General features: G+C 38.0%; 1 protein-coding gene across 8 annotated transcripts in view; it reads left to right on the plus strand.

Moving 5' to 3' along the window:
- The window catches only part of nckap5l (NCK-associated protein 5-like), a 28,815-nt gene extending 10,107 nt beyond the window's left edge, over positions 1-18,708 (plus strand). The window contains exons 1-14 of one of the 8 annotated variants that reach the window (XM_077218178.1): positions 975-1,198; positions 8,784-8,912; positions 9,000-9,068; positions 9,713-9,751; positions 9,989-10,108; positions 10,447-10,536; positions 10,616-10,851; positions 11,344-13,734; positions 14,393-14,528; positions 14,613-14,688; positions 15,094-15,393; positions 15,521-15,669; positions 16,613-16,895; positions 16,985-18,708. In XM_077218178.1, the coding sequence (XP_077074293.1) occupies positions 8,793-8,912; positions 9,000-9,068; positions 9,713-9,751; positions 9,989-10,108; positions 10,447-10,536; positions 10,616-10,851; positions 11,344-13,734; positions 14,393-14,528; positions 14,613-14,688; positions 15,094-15,393; positions 15,521-15,669; positions 16,613-16,864 (3,978 nt within the window). In that variant the 5' untranslated portion in view covers positions 975-1,198; positions 8,784-8,792 and the 3' untranslated portion in view covers positions 16,865-16,895; positions 16,985-18,708. Of the gene's footprint in view, positions 1-957; positions 1,199-8,783; positions 8,913-8,999; positions 9,069-9,712; positions 9,752-9,988; positions 10,109-10,446; positions 10,537-10,615; positions 13,735-14,392; positions 14,529-14,612; positions 14,689-15,093; positions 15,394-15,520; positions 15,670-16,612 lie in introns of those variants that run through there. The other 7 variants (XM_077218177.1, XM_077218174.1, XM_077218176.1 and 4 more) reach the window with 7 other exon arrangements.
- The last annotated feature ends 61 nt before the right edge of the window (positions 18,709-18,769 follow it).

Consider the following 18,769-nt stretch of genomic DNA (forward strand, 5'->3'; position numbering starts at 1 on the left):
AATATCTGGCATCTGTCAAATCATCTCGGATGTATTAAAGGATAGTTCACCTGAAAATGAAAATTCTGTGATCATTTACTCACCCACAAGTTGTTCCAAAACTTTTATAAATTTCTTTGTTCTGGTGAACAAAAATGAAATATATTTTAAGGAAAGTTTGTAACCAGGCCATTCAATCGTGCCCCAGAACTGTTCAGTTTCACCACATTCCTCAATTTCTTCCTTTGTGTTCAACAGCTCAAAGAAATGTATACAGGTTTGGAACAACCTGAGGGTGAGTAAATTATGACAGAATTTTCATTTTTGGGTGAACTATCCCTTCAAGCGAGGTACGAAGAACGGCCCCCTGAATGAAAATGAACATTGTTTTTTAAAAGTTGGACTCTTTTTTTTTTTTAATGCTGCATCCTTTCGTTCAAGTTCGAACACTCAAAAAAATGGTCAAAGGCACCAGTCTGAATGCATTTAGCTCAAATAGTGGTGCTTTTAAAGGAAATGAGATAATTTTTTTCTTTTCACAGCTCATTTTTAATTACCCATAGTTTTTTTTATTTTAGTCACTTGCCCACAGTGTTATTTATCCAGGTCAGGTTTTGGTCATGCAGCTCTACATTGACTTCCACAGTATCTGCAGTTGCAATCCAATCAGTGCAAGTCAGATAAAGCAGTCTCAATCCTCTTAGAAAAGAAGCTCCTGCTCCTTGACAAGGGGCCGAGTTGCCTGGGTAACTCCATTTTTTTTCCTGCGCCTGTTCGGATATCCGTCCTTGTCTTCATCTTTGTTCGGGGTGGCTTTTTGAAATATAACCCCCTCTATTTTTATGGCCTCTCCAGCAGTTGTAGGGTTAATGTTTAGCTGCAGCCGTTGGAGGAGGGAGAGACACTCAGAGGAGAGATGGGGGGCTGGCCCACAGCTGTTGTAGTAGGCTGGGTCTATTGGGGTAGGATGCCTGCCTCACACTCCCTTGAACAATGGGAGGACATGGAGTCCACTGCAGACAGCAGATACAGTTTCCTCGCACTTGCCTAAGGACAGGCACTGTACTACCAGAGTAACGTGAGTAGGATTTCCTCGGAGTAACGCTAAAATATTGCTAAAGGGTTTCTTTGTGGCGTTTGCGGATCCTGCTCCCGTGTCTCACATTTGCCTTGTATTGGCTGCACTGAAACGTCTGGGATGCTCTGACTGGAATTAAAGGTAATTTTATGCATAGCTGTTTGCAACACTTCATTTTACCCACAGTCGAATCCTGTCTATACGTTTCTCGCTGTATTTCAGTGACTTGTGTTAGCAGTCACTTTGTCAGGAGTGTGTTTCGTGAACCGTTAGATATCAGATTTGGCTTAGCGTGGAACAACTGCATTTATCCCTTGGCAAACAGTTCTGGAGCAGTCTATATGATATATTTTTTTCAATATTACCTTGCTGCATTAACGTTTTTGAAAGCTGTAGGTCGGTCACCATGGCATTGATCATCATTTTCGTATGCTAATCAATCAAAACGGTTTGCTTTAGCCGGTGTAGCGTGCTGAAATGACCCATACAAGTTTTCCTTGTCATGAAAAACAGCTGGTGCCATTTTTAAAAGGACTATCAAAAAGTCTATTTCATCGCCATCTATGTTAGAGAAGCATTTGCATGCTAAAATGTTAATAAGTCTGTTTGCATTGGTTCAGGGACAACGTGGCTACATCCTTCAGTGTGATGTCTGAAGGACTCATTGTTTGGGTGTGAGTGATCATCTTATTTAACTCCAAGCCAACTGTAAGTAATTGAGAATTAGGTTGGAGTTAATTTACAGTTAGTCTGCGAATCAAAGTAGTCCTTGAACAAGCTGAAGCTTTTGCTTAGTCTTCATTTAAGTGTGTTTAGGTTGCTCACGCTGCAGTCAAGGCTGTGCAGATGGAGACAACGCACTTTGTGTAGATAGGTGCACTGCCGCAAAGGAACAACAATAGTGCATGAGTCTGCAGATGGCTGCATGGTAACTTTGCTGAGAGCTACAGAGTAACATGCCTTACCTTTCATGTTTGGAGCAAAATGGAGGACTAGACAGTCCATAAACATATGGGGGGCCTTTGCTGTCACCGATGTGACAGCCAGAGCAAGTGGACCAAATAATCTTTAAAGCACACAGAAAATTGCAATGGAAATCTTTACCTCAGCTGCATAAACCTGCATTATTAAAGATTTTATTTATTTAATGCCACATTCAGGAATAGAAGCTGTCTCACCATACTTCAGAGACTCTTTATCCCCGGGAATAATTTACATCAAAGAGAAAAAATAATGCCCTTAGGGACTTGATGGAATGGTCTATATGTTTGTTTGCTTTTCCACAGAATGCCTTTATTCATTATGCCTCTATTCAATGCGTGTGCAGACTGTCTATTTCTTCTCCTGGTGTGATTGATCATTTTATCAGCTCGTAAATCATGTGAACAGATCAATAATTGGGTTATGAAGGTGTCTGAGGGCTCTGTGCCCATTGTGCAGGGTGTGAATAATCAGAGACCGTCTCTTCGGATGCCGATTGGCTGTTTCTTAATAACTCCTCGAGTGTGGGGGATGGAGGCGGAGCTCCCAGCACATTTTGGAATCCCAGAGAGCCCTACTTCTGTTTGATTGCCTTCACACTGGCTTTATTCCACCCTTCTGAGCCATGCAGGTCCTCCCCCAACATCTACTTTCCCTTTTTATCAACACTCTTTTAAATCCTAATTTGCATTATTCGAGATATCATTCGTAACTGTACGACCCCCCCCAGATATGCAAAATGACAAGAAGCAGATCCATGGCAGTCATTCATCCATTCATGGCTTATTGCTGAACTGAAGCTGGTGAAAGAAATATGGGGGGTTTTGCACACCGACACAAAGAACTAAGTTAAATAGGCTTGTACTAAATTTCTTTGGAGAATTAGAATTTGCTGAATCTATTTATTCTATTAATTACCAGATTAAAATGTTTTAACATTGTATTTTGTAATTGATAAACTATATAAATAACATGTACTAAAAGGTATGTGGTTGTGATTTTCTCTTAGTCTTGATGCCCTTGTGCATTTGTTCAATCTAAAACTCCCTCGTCTTACTTTATAATTGTGTAGACATTCTCCTCTAGATCATTTGATCAAGTTTGCCAACCTTTCGACAAGCTGTGTCCTTCATATTGTCAGATAAGAGTGGCTCTCTTGTGTTTGATATATCCAGCAAAACAGACAGTGGCCTCTGGTGTCTGACTCCGCCAGGCTTTGTTGGGGTTTCGTCTCTGAGTGGAGCTTTGATTTCTAGTCTTAGTCACATTCAGTAGACTTCTCTCCTCTGGGCATCATACCAAGCCAGTGACTCAGAAGTATTGGAGAATATAAGTCCTACCAACATTAACAGTAGTCTCTCAGAAGCTTAGCCTCAATAAATGTACTGCTTTACAGACAAATGAGTTTGGGGCCCTGTTTTGGGTTTGCCACAGTTCTTTATTGCTATGTTTACTATACAGCATATCAGTGGATTAAGGGGCTTGCATTGTGCTTGAGCACTGCCAAGAATCTTGTTGGCATGGGTGCTTGTTTGCCTCTGTTTTTGCTTGTCGCTAAAACCGACTCCACTATACTGTGGTATATACAGTAGGGCTAAAACTGTCCTAGATATTATGGCGGATGCGTCCACCCCTGGTATTCCAAATAGTGGTTGGTGAATATGGATTTTTCAATGCCCCTATTCACCCAAAAATGTTATTCATCCTCATGTTGTTCCCAACAAGTATGACTTTCTTTTTATTTTGTGGAACAAAGAAAGGTGAAATTATGAAGCATATTCCAGCTGTCAATATAATGCAGTCAAGCTCCAGAACAACAACAAAAGTCACATTTAAATCTCAATCTAAATTTAAATTCAATGTTGTTTCAATTCAGTTTAATAACTGTCAATGTTGCAAAAGGCACCATAAAAGTATCATTTGATTCATGTACTATAGTGATGTCCATTTTTTTATTGGATCTTTTAAATAAATCAGTTGATCAAAATTCAGACTAATCCTGTTCTCAAGTTCAACTTAATGATTCAGTGAATTTTTTTTTTTCTCCAGAGGGAATGATTATCAGTAAATATGGGGTTTTCAGTCTTTTTGTTACACAAATGTGTTGTATAGCTTTTGAAGACTTGGAGTATAGCACACAAGTCATATATGAACCGTGTTTATTATGGTGTAATTTTGGAGCTTGACAGACCTAGTCCCCATTTACTTTCATTATATTTAAGTGTGGTAAAGATATTCTTCAAAAAATCTCCCGTTTTGTTTTTGAAGAAACAAATAACAGGTTTGGAACAACATGAGGGGGAGTAAATAAAGACACAATTTGCATTTCATCTATTTAATCAACAAAAGATCCCAGTACAGATCTGGGTAGGCTGTGGCATGTGTCCAGCACAGAGCGATATGACGGTGTGTGTGCAGGAACCTTAAGTTTAGGGCCAGATGCAAACTGATGCTAATCTGCTTATATCCTTACAAGAGCACAGAGGATTAGCCCTGTTGCACTGAACACAGTACTTGTGTGATTTAGAAATGATTGTGCTGCAGGTGAGGCCAATAGCCCTCAGGACGTCTGTTCTCGACAGAGCCGCAGTTCGACAATAATACAAGAGCATCACTGCAAAATGTTAGTCAGGATTTTAAATCTGATCTTTTGTTCACAAAAGATGTTTTTTGTTCCCCCCCCGCCCCCCCATTTCCTGGTCTTGGGGACACCATTAAGGTAATTGAAAGCCAACTCAGCGGTGTGGTTAAACCAGTTGTGTTAATGCTGAAATTGAAAATTAGACTCATGAATTTAGATGAATTAGTTAAATTTAGACCTGAAGTTGAAGATGAATGCAGAATAATATTAAAATAATTATTATATTAATTATAATATCAATTGCCATGTATTTGAAAATGTATTTATTCGACCATAATTATCCATATTTAGTAGGTAATGTTAGTTTTAGTTAGTCTATACATCTCTTGAGGTATTTTGAGTGTTGTCTCTCTTTGTCTTTCTTGACTGACACTCCTCTATCCACTGACAATATTATCATAAAGACCCCAAAATAGAGTCAGCTTACTCACCTATACATTTTTCATTGCTTGTGAGTGATTCATAGATGAAAAGAAAGATGGTTGAGGTTTCCGGTGATCTCTTGAGATTTTGCCCTGCCCTGGCCACCAGCAATTGGAAAGCGGTCAAGCATTAACAACATGGGGTAAAAATGGAGCAGAGACATGACACAGTTCTTGCTAATCCTGTATTGCAAATGTTGTGAAACCAAAATGTCACCACTTATGCATATGTAAATTTAACTTCCTTGTATCTCAAGATGATCTTTATCACAGGACAGGCATGCATGAGAACGTGAGCGTGACACAGTGAAATTCAGAGGGCTGTTTTATTTAAGTTTTACTTTTCAGAGAAGACAAGAGTGTTAACCTGGAATACCGGTTAGTTCTACTCCGCTAGCTATATTCATTCTTCAGAGGGCTATCATATTAACTTGCTATTTTAAGATATTAAATTTCATTAAGGCTTTTTGCCCAAGGCTTTGGATTTTACTATATTCCTTTCTTGGTGAGTTATTTTATTTTTAATATATAATATTTATATATTAATTATATTTTAAATATTAATATATATATTTTTATATTATTTATTTATCAAACATCTGGTACATTTGCAGTAAAATATTCTTTAAGACATTTAGTTTGTAAGATTTATGGATTTGTAAATGAATTAAATTCCATATTTTATCTACGATTTACAGCTTTTGTATCTACTTTCATTTTGGATAAAAGTGTCTTCTGAATGAAAAGTGTAAATGCTTACTTTATGTATGGGTTGATGTGTCACAGTTATGGTAGTACAAATACATCTTCTATCGGAAGGCTGTGCCTTGTGTCTTTGTGAAAAGAATCTGTCATGTGAAAGGAGCCTCCTGGCACTACAGGAACTGCCAGCTCTATAGTGTGGCCTGGAGCCTGTCGTAGTGCCATCCTTTACTGTTAAAACAGAGCAGTGTTCTCTGACCCGCTGCACTCCGTCAACCCTCTGACCCCCATAGCCTTTGTATACATTTACTTCCAGATATGGAGTTTCCATTTAAGCTATTCACTCGACAAAGAGTTAGACGTCTAGATAAGCTTGCCACATAAATGAGCACACCGAATACTTAGAGGATCAATTATGAATGAGTCCCATGAACATATTGATTTTTAGATTCAATTTTGCAATGATAGTCCATCCTCTGACTACATCCGGTGTTCATATTGAAGGTCAAATTTATGGTATAGTGCAGTGGTGGGAATGGGTGGATGAAGATGACTGGAGGCTACTGTTGTGATCTAGTGAAACAATAAGCCTGTTTACATCAACAAAACACTGATAGCTATCAGCCTTTTTAACACAAGAGAAGAATATTTAAAAGAGTGTGTTTTGAATATTTATTTGTTTTGAATATTTTCACAAATTTTGATTTCAATTCAAAAGGTTAACATTTTATTAAGAATGCACAATATGTCAGTTGGTCACATCGGTTTCAGCTGATAAATGAGACCCTGGACCACAAAACCAGTCACATGGGTAAATTTCTTGAAATTGAGATTTATACATCACACGAAAGCTGATTAAATAAGCTCCATTGATGTATTGTATTATTGAAAATCTGGAATCTGAGGGTGCAAAAAAATCGAAACATTGAGAATATCGCCTTTAAGATTTTCCATTTATGTTCGCGATTGTGCTGTATCCACTCACAATTTTTTTTTTTTTTAATATATTTACAGTAGAAATTTACTAAATATCTTCATGGAACATGATCTTTACTTAATATCCTAATGATTTTTGGCATAAAAGAAAAATCGGTCATTTTGACCCATACAATGTATTGTTGGCTATTGCCACAAATATACCCGTGTTACTTGTGACTGGTTTTATTATCCAGGGTCACAAATGTTAATTTGAATAGGTCCGATAAGTAAAATTGGTAATATCAAAAAATGTAAATTCATTTTTTATATCGGCCAATATAGTCTATTGGTTAATAGGCTTCAAAATAAAAATATTTTTCGGTATCAACCATATCAGTGCAGCCTTACATTTATTAAAATAAAGTTGTTTATATGCAAAGAGAAATTGGTGTGAGGGGCAAAATTCTTGGTTTGCCAATCAGATTTGACTTATTCGTTTCACTGCAATAATTTACTTAAATCATTATCATTGTTTTAATTTCAGAATACCTCTGACTTTTGAGTCCTTGTATTCTTTAGCACACACTAGAACTTGTCTTTGAACACGCTTTTGTCATCTAAGTCGAATGCAGGTCACGAGGATCCAATTCTGTGCCCCAGTCAGTAAGTCAGTAGGTCATGAAACGGCGTGATGGCTGGAATCCTCTAGTGTTTTCAGTACTCTTTTGTCTAATCCCCTCTGATGACACTATTAAAGTGAAGATGTGATTTGCCAGGGACCTGAGTTCTGCTTACTCACTCCCAGCTGTCAACTATCAAAGACTTGATAGTCAAGCTAACTCTTTTATGGGCTCCGCACTCACTCATTCACTCTTAGATACTCTCATAATAAGCCCCACCCAGCCATTAACATATAACTTGCATACAGGTTGACTTTGAAAATGAAAACTGTGAAATAAAAGTGGAAATAAAATGAAAACTACATTTTACATTTGAATTTGAATTGTCACTATTAGTGCGTGAGCATTAATGAAAAGCTTTGTAAAAAACTGTATTTGCTGTTTCTTTTTCACGTTTGCCTTTTCATTTTAATATTGGCAGTCTTGCCTCGGGATTATAGTGAAAATGAAACGTCACATCACCAATTGCATTTTATTTTTCAATTTGACAGGGATGATGCATTGTCATTGTAGAAATGAAAAATTCAATTAAATAATTTAATTACGGTTTCAATTTTGTCACATATTTTGCGTACAGTTTTCTATAGTGAAATTGTTAATCTGGTTTTAGTTTTCATTTGTATCATTTTTGATTTATTTAAAATTGGCAGAAAATGTCTTCCATACACTGGCAGTGTGTTTGTTCTGTAACAACTCAGAAAGTGCACTAGCATGTGTGGAAAGCTGGTTTACAGGTTGTTCAACCTATTGTTTACTGTATGCAAACACAGGGCTTAAAAAGTAAGAATCTGAAATTCTGGAGTGTGATTTGTTGCTCATTAGCACATCAAAGGGTTACATAAATAATACCTGTCTTCAAACAAGTTTTGCAAAACACTTCCCTCATCTTCCATAGGTTGGTCAAATAAGCAGTCCCATGCCAAACTCATGTAGTCCCATAAAAGTTGCCATGTCAGGCCGCTCAAACATTCCGAGCAATGTTTTGATAGCTCCACAATTTTGACTAGACTTACTTGTAGTTGTCCCTGCATTTCCCTGCACTTGGACAGAAGAATGTACTTATATTGACATCAAAACATTTTACACTTCAGCTTTTATTAATATTATAATAAGAAATAATAATTTGTCACGTTTATATAGTGCTTTTCTTTCACTCAGAGCACTTTACGTAGTGGGTGGGGAGAATTATAAAAAATGACACAATAAAGGCTATTTTCTCTCTCTCTCTCTCTCTCTCTCTCTCTCTCTCTCTCTCTCTCTCTCTCTCTCTCTCTCTCTCTCTCTCTCTCTCTCTCTCTCTCTCTATCTATCTATATATATATATATATATATATATATATATATATATATATATAAAAATACTATCTCTTTCTTCTTGTAAGGTAAAGAAAATGTCGGAAGAGGCCCAAAATAGAGTAGATGAGGACTTTGAGTCTGAGGAGGGTGATCTTGAGTCCTATCTAGAGGAAGAGAGTAGCAGTGAGCTTCTGGAACGAGTGAGAGAACTTCAAGTAAGTGCCATATACTTTAACCAAAAATACCGTTTTGTTTACTTTTCTTCCTCGACTTGCTGTTTAAACTGTTCTATTTTTGTACAGGCCGAGAACTCTGCCCTTTCATTAGCAAACGAGAGTCAGAGAGAAGCATATGAGCGATGCTTGGATGAGGTGAAATAAATATTTTTTCTTACCAAGCCATACATTTGCCTTCCTATGGAGATTCACAATGGTTTTGTCTAATGCAGACAGCCAATTAGATGAATAAAATCATAAAGTCCCTTATATACTTCAAGTGAAATCGAAGATGAACGAAGTTGTGTGGCGTCATTTCTTCTAAAATCAGACCAAAATGAAGTTCGTTTTGTGTTCGTTTTGGGAGTTCAAAACGGCTTGCAAAATTTTCTGAAAAATTTCACTCTTGCTGGTAAACACCTTCGTACTACCATTGGTCCATGACGATTATGCCATAGGTTGGTGTGCTCTGAGTATCCGGCTTTGATGTGGAAATCTTCTTCAGTTCATTTCTTCTGTTCAGTCTGTCGAGGTCAGACATCCGCGAGTAAAAACATGAACACACTGGAGAGCTTTATAATAGAAATTGTAATTCTAATTGAAAGAAGTACTGTAAAGAAGTGTTTTTTATGTTTAATTCTGTAAAGCTGCTTGCTTTAAACAATCTATTGTATAAAGTGCTATATAAATAATTTGAGTATATCAGGGCCTTTAGTCAGATAATGATTTCATTAGTCAAAACTGTTTATCAAATGATAAATAAAAAGTGTATTATGTTTAATTCATGTGTTTGTTTTTAGGTGGCCAACCATGTTGTCCAAGCTTTACTCAATCAAAAGGTAAAAACTTTATGGCTTTGCATCAGCCAGGAACATATTTATAAAAACTTTAGTTGAACTGCAAAGTCTAAAGATTTATTTATATTTATATTTATTTTTATTTTTATTATTAATTTAATTTACATTTTTGATAATGATTTTTAAATATACCTATTGTATATTTTATAAGTGGTATATATTTTTTTAAATATATATATATATATTTTTTTTTTTTAATGCTGTAAATAATTTTTTTAGGATCTCCGAGAGGAATGCATTAAGCTGAAAATGCGTGTGTTTGATTTGGAGAGGCAGAACAGAACACTGTGTGAGCTCCTGCAAGAGAAATTGCACAGTCAAGCATGTGTACATACGCAGGTAAATGATTAAATCCTTCAAAGTATGATAGAAAAATGCATAGTGCAAGACCTATTTTAGTTTAAAGTGGATGTTTTTCACAAAACATTCTTCAAACTCCACAGGGATGTCCTATTAGGTTTGTTTGCAAAATGAAGAAAATGGCTCAATTAACCTCTTCCTGTTTAATTTTCCTGGTCTGCTTGGGCAGCATTTTATTTTCTTGTGACTTCAAGGATTTTGTGTGTAAACAGGCAAAATATCCTTGCTGTGCATACTTTTGATAAATTTTTTGCATAATCCAGTAATTGATTCATATAATAAGAAGCTTAAAGCTTACCTGATGTGTCTTATCAAAGCAACCAGGACCCTGTCTGGAGCACATCGGCGAGCTGCAGCACAGTGAATCTAACAAAGTGGTTGAGGCTCAGAGGACCACACAGGCCAAGGTAGAAGCCGTACACAAAGTCTTTGTTGAATCTGTCTTTTATGACATCTTTTCCTCATCCTTATAATTTGGTTCCACAGGGCAACAGCGAATGTGCACAAAATTGCATACCTGAGACCCAAGGCTCATCCACGTCCATGGAGGCCATGTCTCCATTTTTGAAGAAGAAAGCACACATTTTGGAGGTCCTCCGCAAGCTTGAAGAAACGGATCCGCTTCGGTACCATCGTTCCTCTGGAATTCCCTCGATCTGTGACTACAGCCAGGCTCTTGCCTCTAAGGAGGCTGTATTAGCCTGCAGAGACAATTCATCCAGGTGCAATGCACCCAAAGCACATTGTTCCCATTCCTGTCCAGATGTTTGCACACATCAGCATTTGAATGGAGGAGAGCACAGTAATGTAAAGTGTGGTAGTTGTAGCACATGCTTGATGCTGTCCAATAAAGATTCAGTCAGCTTAGCCAAGAGTAGCCACAATTGTTGCACTTCAGCCCCCATTACCATCGATAACCTCAATTTGGCTCGTGCCGATTTCCAAGAGAACATGGAAATGCAGAGTCATGTGAAACCTGCCACAGGTACAAGTGAACTGTTTGTAAATAGGGCATCTGGAGATATGTCCATTCTTTCAGCAGAGCAAGGTCTTAACCCACCGAATGATCTCCACCCATTAGAAGCCTCTGAATCATACTCGAGATTAACCATTTCAGAAAGAGATCAGCCCAGAGGAGTCTTAGGTCATGTATCTGTAGAAACAAGAGACAAGAATAGGTTATCTGACTTTCTGCTCGAATCTCAATCCAACAGGTCAAGCAGCAGCACCTGCAATGAGACGATTTGTGATGATAGCACAATTGATGTGGTACTGCTGGACTCTGACTTGAAGCACTTAAACGCTGTAGCGCCACAAAGACTTGAGAAAGAAGAGTTTGCAACGAAAGAAGACAGTGACTGTGTCTGTCGAGCCAGCATAGCCACCTCAAAGCTGCCTACTCTTGGACTCAAAGACAATTTACAAAATACACACTGTGAGATGGACAGCATTGAACCAGTCCACAAAGGTCTGTTATTTTCTCCCAATGAGAATCATACTGCCTCAAAAGTACTGGATGATATCTCTGTCCCAGTGAAAGACATCCCATCTGACCCTCAGTCCATTAGATCGAAAGTTGCGGTCAGCCAGAATCAAGTTTCCTGCCTTAGAGAGGTCAAGGCCTCGCCCTCCAAACTGCTCAAGTTCCTTAAAATTCCCACTCTTGGAGAACGTACTGCAGTACCTACTCCACCTCGTCTCAGTCCTCAGTTGACTCGTAGCTCAAAGATTCCTTGCCGGAGCAACAACTATGAGGTGCACAATTCGCCCGTAGCCACACGAAAAGCCACCACAACAGAAAGGCAAAGACAACTGCCCCCTTCTAAATCGGAGTCCCACTCTGCTCCAACTTCTCCACCCCAACCTGATGATGTTCCTGCACCATTGCCAAAAGAACTTGGCTGTGGTATCCCTAAAACAAGTCGAGTAGCTAAGCCTGCACAAAGTTCTCATGTTCAAAAGACCCCCCAGAAAATTCCACTCTACGAAAACGTCTCGGATATCTCCAAAACGTGTGGCACTGATGTATCCCATTTGCTTGGAGAAGTGAGCTCATCTCTTCAAAATTCCAGCCCAGTTAATGAAGGTGCGAAAGGAAAGCAGACAAAGTTTGGTATAGAGAGACCAACGAGTTTCAAGCAGAAGGACATCTCAGGAGAGTCTGATTCTTCAGAGCAAGAGGACAGCTCGGACAGCCCGGTGTGGCATAAGCAAGTCAATCATCGCAGTCTGCCTAGTCAGTCATCATCCCAGAAGGCTCAAAGTGGGATTAGCACGAGGTCCAGGAGCCAAGAGAAAAGCGAAATGGTCGATAATGATTCACAGAGCTCCGAATCACCTTTTAAAAGGAATGATCCACCGCCTGTTCCTAAGAAATCAGGGATTGGTAGACATTCAGGTGAGTCAAGTCATTCTTTTAAAGAACGACTGGCTGCACTTGGCAAGTTGAGGAATCCGGAGGAGTACACAGCTTGTCCTCCTCTTGCAGAGAAGAAAGAAATTCAGGCTGCTGCAAGCATACCAACACGAACAACCGATAAAAGCAAAACTGCTGACAGAAACTCTGATTGTAAATCAGGAGAATATAGACTTCCTAAAAATACAGATTCCATTGAGGATAAATCATACCATTCAGGTCATCTTGATGGTGCTGTTTCCAAACAACAAGGAGCCTTTCAGCATGTGGAGCAAGCTGTCAGGTCTCTTCCGTCTAGCACATTAGTCTCCAAACTTGAACACGAATCCTCTAGAACATTCTTAGCCAAGCAAGAAAGCCCAAAATCTAAGATGCATCCACCATCTACTAACCTAGAGGCTGCGCAGGGTTTGCGCAGCTATGCTAAGAATACAACACCCCATAGCCTTTTGTATAATGCAAAAAATGTCACTGGTCCCCAGAGTGGCAGCCCCAATAAAATCCCACTCAAATCACCAACTAAAACTGTGCCACCCTCTATGAACCGAGATGGGAAGCCTACTCAAGAGTTTCAGAGATATATGTCCAAATCTGAGGACAGAAGCCATCTCAGGGCCAATAAGAAGAAGAATTCTTCCTATGGAGAGAGTCTTCCTCCTCCTCCACCAAGGCCGGTAGAGCCCGCTGAAGAAAAGAGGCACTCTGCCCCCAGCCCACAGTCTTCTATCGAGCAGAAGGTCATGAAGGGCATTGAGGAAAATATGCTGAAACTGCAAGAGCAAGATAAAGGGCAAATGGTTGAGGTCAAGCAAAAAGCTTCCAATGGAATTGCCAACTGGTTTGGTCTGAGAAAAAGCAAGTTGCCAGCTCTTAACCGTAAACCAGAAACGTCGAAAGTGAAAGATGATAAGAGAGAATGGAAACTCAATATATCCTCAGTGGGCAAGGATTCCAAGGGGGCTGCGAAGAAACCAGAGAGTGAGAGCCTAAACATTTCTATGCTGATTGAGAAGGCAGAGGGCTTGCATAAAGCTCTTGAAGAAGAACGGGCTTATGTGAATGGAGTGGCCTTGGACCGACAAGGAAAGGGACATTCCTGTGAGGTGGTGATGGACCAAGCCCAAGGCCAGCTGTCTGTGATGTACAGAGGAGTGCCATCTGACAACTTCATGCAGCAACTGCTAAACCGGTAAGTACAAAACAACATACACAGTAACTGGTTTTATTTTGAAATTTATTTTAAAGAAGGCATGGCATTTCAAGCAGGAAATTCCACACAAAAAAAAAAAAATTGCCAAGGCCCATTTGGTTTGGTACAATGCAAATAAATGTATAATATATAAATTAAGTTTATTATTATATATAATATTTTCAGTGTTTTTATTCTAAGACATTTTCTTTTCATGCATGAATCATAAAAGCAGCCCACAAGTCAAAGACAACATAAATTCCATGTGAACTTAACCTTTAAGTGCATAGTTGTAGTGCAGGTTTTCAGATGATAATGGTTAATTGAAATAACTGATGAATGAGTAAGGTGAGAAAATGTGTTTTGAGACATTTGAAAATGACTTTTGAGTCAGCTGTCATATTGGCTAGGCTTCTGCATATGGCTTAACAAATCAGAGAGATAGTTCAACCCAAATTTAAAAATGTACTTGCATTCAATCGAAACATATGAAAGCTCCAGAATGCAAATACACGATTATCATAAAAGTAGTACATCCTGTATTCCAGGTATTCTATAACCTTAAGCTTTTTCTGAGGAACAGACTGAAATGTAAATATACTGTAGACAAACAATGAGTAGTATTTTCACATCGATTTAATTCCGATTCTTCTATAAGGGTTGATGGAAAGGACACTAGTGGCATCAGTATGGCACATCGACGCCTCTCGTTTGACTGTAAATCCAGACCTGTATTCAGTCACCAGAGCGCCGGCATTGCTAGTCAGACAAGAAGCAGTGATGACATGGAAAAGGTAAAAAGTGAAATTCATGAATATAATGTACATTGTTGTTTTAAAAGTACTTTAATGTTAATTTGACTATTCTTTTTTTCACAGGTTTCTGCGTTACTGAGTAAAGATGTCACATCAGATGAGAACCTGGCTGAGACGATTCATCATGAACATTTTGCAGGTAAGGCATGATTACAATGCATGACATCATGGCTTTCAATGTTTCCAGAGGCAGGAATTTTGATTGGTTTGCATGTAGCAACAAAAATGGGTTTTAACCTGTCACTGATGATAAATAATCTAGGTGCGTCTGAATTTCTGTGACTCCCATAGATGAGTCACACAGCAACAGATGTGTGGCAAGCATTATTTGGATGTTTAGAGTGTGATCCTTTGTCATGCAGTGCTACTATACACTAAGCACAATCATTCCTACCTACCTACCTACATGCATAAATAATATTCATGTATATAATAATCATACATGCATGAATAATATTCATGTATATAATAATCATACATTTATTTATATGTATATATTAATATATTATTTATATCATATTCAATATACTTTTTTTTTTTTAAGGATCTGGAATCTCTACACACACCCTTGACAGTGGCATTGGCACCTTCCCTCTTCCTGACTATAGTGCAAATGCTGGTTGCAAAAGCATTCCCAAAGGGAAGGCCCATGGGGAGTGTGACCCTTCTCATCTCCAGGGAAAACATGGCTCGGGGATGAAAATGCCTCATAAGGCCTGGACTTTGGAGAGAGAGTTGTCATGTTTAGAAGAGGATTTTATCGGGGGTCAGGATATTGACCATCACACCAGCAATTTGGAGAACAAGATTCCATCCAGCCAGATTGCAAACATTGTTCATGAAGGTATATAATACTTTAGCTGTCATTTATGGGAGTTTTCAATAAAGAATGATCATACATTAATTAATTGGAAGGAGTTCCAGGGGGTGTTTTTCCCTTCCATTTCTCAGCTTTGAATTGATCTTTTCAGGCACTGATATCTGTGGAGCACCTATGAAATTGGGACCCACAAAGAATTGGACTTTCCCAAACCTCAAAGCATCTGCAGAGCCATCTGAGGTTTATCTTGGCGTTGGTGACGGAGTGGAGCCAGTGAGTCATAAGAGTTCATTTAAGAGGGTGAGCATCACTTTAGATCCTAGTTTCACCCAACAAGACAATTACAGTACAACAATGCAATCCAATTCCCTGTTTTATTAAAAGTTTTCAAAAGTTTGGGATCTGTCATTTTTTTAACAATGTTTTTGGAAGAAGTTATGCTCTCCTAGGCTGCATTTATTTGATTAAAAATATAGAAAAACATTAATATTGTGAAGTATTACTACAATTTAAAATATAATTTTTCATAACATAATTTGTTTCTGTGATGGCAAAGCTGAATTTTCAGCATCATTACTCCAGTGTTCAGTGTCACATGGTCCTTCAGAAATCGGTATAATATGCTGATTTGTTGCTCAAGAAACATTTCTTATTATCATGATGAAAACAGTTGTGCTGCTTAATATTTTTGTGAAAACTGTGATCCAGTTTTTCAGAATTCTTTGGATTCTAAAGTTCAAAATAATTTTTTGAAACATTATAAATGTCTTTAATGTCACGTTTGACCAATTTAGTGCATCCTTACTGAATAAAAGTATTAATTTCTTTAAAAAAAAACCCATCTTAATTGCCATCAAAACATCTTGCTTACTTAGTAGTGCATTTCTTTTAGTATACATAGTAAAGTTCAGTGGTGTATTTGCTTTCTTACATTCAGATTGCCTTTGCCAAGTTAATCTGTAAAAATCCTAATTATATAATAACAATCTAGCAAATCTCAAAATTAATATATCCATTTTTCATACTGTACATTATAATGTTTTTGGGCCTAAATTGACTCCGTTTGAATAAATGGAATAGTCCGAAATTGAATAGTCCTTTTATTGGTTGTCTGCCAAACCATAAAAATAAATATCAACCAGAATTTTAAGAGTATTTTTTGATTAATGAAATTATGAAATTACTTTTCTGTCATGTACTCATTGTTACTCACTTTGCATTTTTGGGCCTTTTTTTCCTGCAGCGCAACAAGGCAAGTGATTCCGTAGCCAGCCGTGAAGGAGACCTGAGAAGTCTTCCTCAACCCGGGCAGCCACGTAGAGGCAAAAGCCGTATTCCTGCAAACCCGGAGATGGTGAGGGACACTGGTTTGGAGTTGGTGAGAGAGAGACCTGATGACGGCCTGTCTCCAAGCCATCCCCAGGTCCTCGAGACCCCCGAGTCCCTGAGCGATTCCCTCTATGACAGCCTGTCCTCGTGTGGTAGTCAAGGCTGAAGTGGTTTCAGAGGGACTGAATGATAACCAGGTACCAACCTTTTTGTACCCCGATTCTCGTGACGCTTCAAATATTTTTCGAAGGAGGATATTTACGGGAAAACCCATTTTTTTTGACAGAGAAAAGCTCATGCCACATGTTTCCCTCCATACACGAAAAACCCACATTTCTATCCTGATGGTTGGAAAGAAGGACTTTTACAATGTGTTTTGTGATATTTTAGCCCATTATACAAACTCTATCATCTCATTTGTGTTCTCTGTTTCAAGTGGTAGCAAAAGTAGTGACGCTCAGCTCATATTATTGTTAAATTACATTTCAAGGACGAATCCAAGCTCATCGCGACAGTCTTCCAGTTTTTAATCTCACAGAATGTTCTGGTTCTCATGCAACATCAGTGCACACTCTCTTTGGTAACATTTGTGTAAAGTTATTGGAAAGTGAATGTTAATATATGTGATTTTCAATTAATTTAATATGCATATTTCATGAAAAAAAAAACATGCATCTGTGTAAAACTTGCATCAGCCGTAGACTTTTGATTCATTGTGTTTAAAAAAAATAAAACCTCGTAGCAGCAAAATACAGCAAGTGCGATTCATATAAGACAGAGCTACAGTGTTCCACAGTGAATTATTATTTGCGTTTATTTATTTATTTTCTTTGAGTAGTGTGGGAAGACAAGACCACCTTTTATTGGTTACTCCTTTTACGTTCTGTTCAAACGTGTACTGTGCCTGACTTTGTGTACGTGTCTCGCTGTGCGTCTATAGCATAGTTTGTTCTCCTGACCCAGCCATGACTTGTTTTGTTTTTTTGTGTATGTTACTTGTGTTTTGCAATGATTTAAAGAAACTTGTGACTCATGACTTAATTCTGACCTGTGTATTGTTGGATTAACCTGCGTACAATCAGTGAACTTTAACAAAGCTTAAACTTAAACCCAAGAAGAAGTTTGGCTCAGGCTGACTGGACATGAGAGAAAAATCATCAAATCATTCCTTGCGAATTGAAAAGGTGGCTGATGATTTCTTTACTCTTTATGTTGACGTAGTAATGCTGACTCTGCCTTGCGCATCTTTTTCCACAGCTGTTAGAAATTACCCTCCTGTGAGCCAGGTTTCATGTTGATTACTCAGCAAAAGGGGTTTTCTTTGGGAAATGGTCGTGTGTGATTTTTTTTTTTTCTCCCCCACAAACCCATCATATTTCTTCAGCATCAAGCATTTTGGTGCAATTCAAGTTAAGGTGCATTGCATGCATTTAACTGTGGCTAGTCCTGTGTAATGGATTACAGGCAAAAAAACTTTCCATTTTCAAGTGGTTGCTCAAAAAAGGTTAGTAGATAAGTAGTACAATCCGAATCCTTTCCAATCTGTGCTGACCTCAATAGCTGTTTCTTAACGAAGCGACCACAACAAAAGACTAATTGAAAACATTCCCAAGCCTATATACTTTGTCATTCGACAGTCTTTCCAGGCCTGTGTAAAATTTTTGTAGAGATAAATTAATTTTGTAGTCATCCTCAATCTTATACGCATGTTACTTAAAATTCTTGTTTTGTTTTTTGATAAGTAGTTTGTGTTACTATCGTAGTTCTCTAATTTGCCTGCCGTTATAACCTTTGTTATTTACTTTGTTGTAATTGTCAGGAATATTTTATATTAGTTTGGTATGTTTACAAAAGAATTTATGATGAAGTTGTTAATATATCTGTAAAATGTTTATATAAGGTGCTATCTGATTTTTGTTTTCACTCTGTCCTGCAAAAGCCATAAATGTGTTTTCATAATCTCCTTTCTAAGCAATCGCCATCACTCAATAAAACTCAATTCAATAAAAAGCTTTTTAAGTACGTTTTTTTGGTAGTATATTTATTACAGAATATGTGACGCATATCTTCC

The sequence above is a fragment of the Siphateles boraxobius genome, unplaced genomic scaffold (genome assembly GCF_051911475.1).
Source record: "Siphateles boraxobius isolate OS27281-9 unplaced genomic scaffold, OSU_SipBor_1 77, whole genome shotgun sequence".
In the NCBI taxonomy this organism is placed as follows: domain Eukaryota; kingdom Metazoa; phylum Chordata; class Actinopteri; order Cypriniformes; family Leuciscidae; genus Siphateles; species Siphateles boraxobius.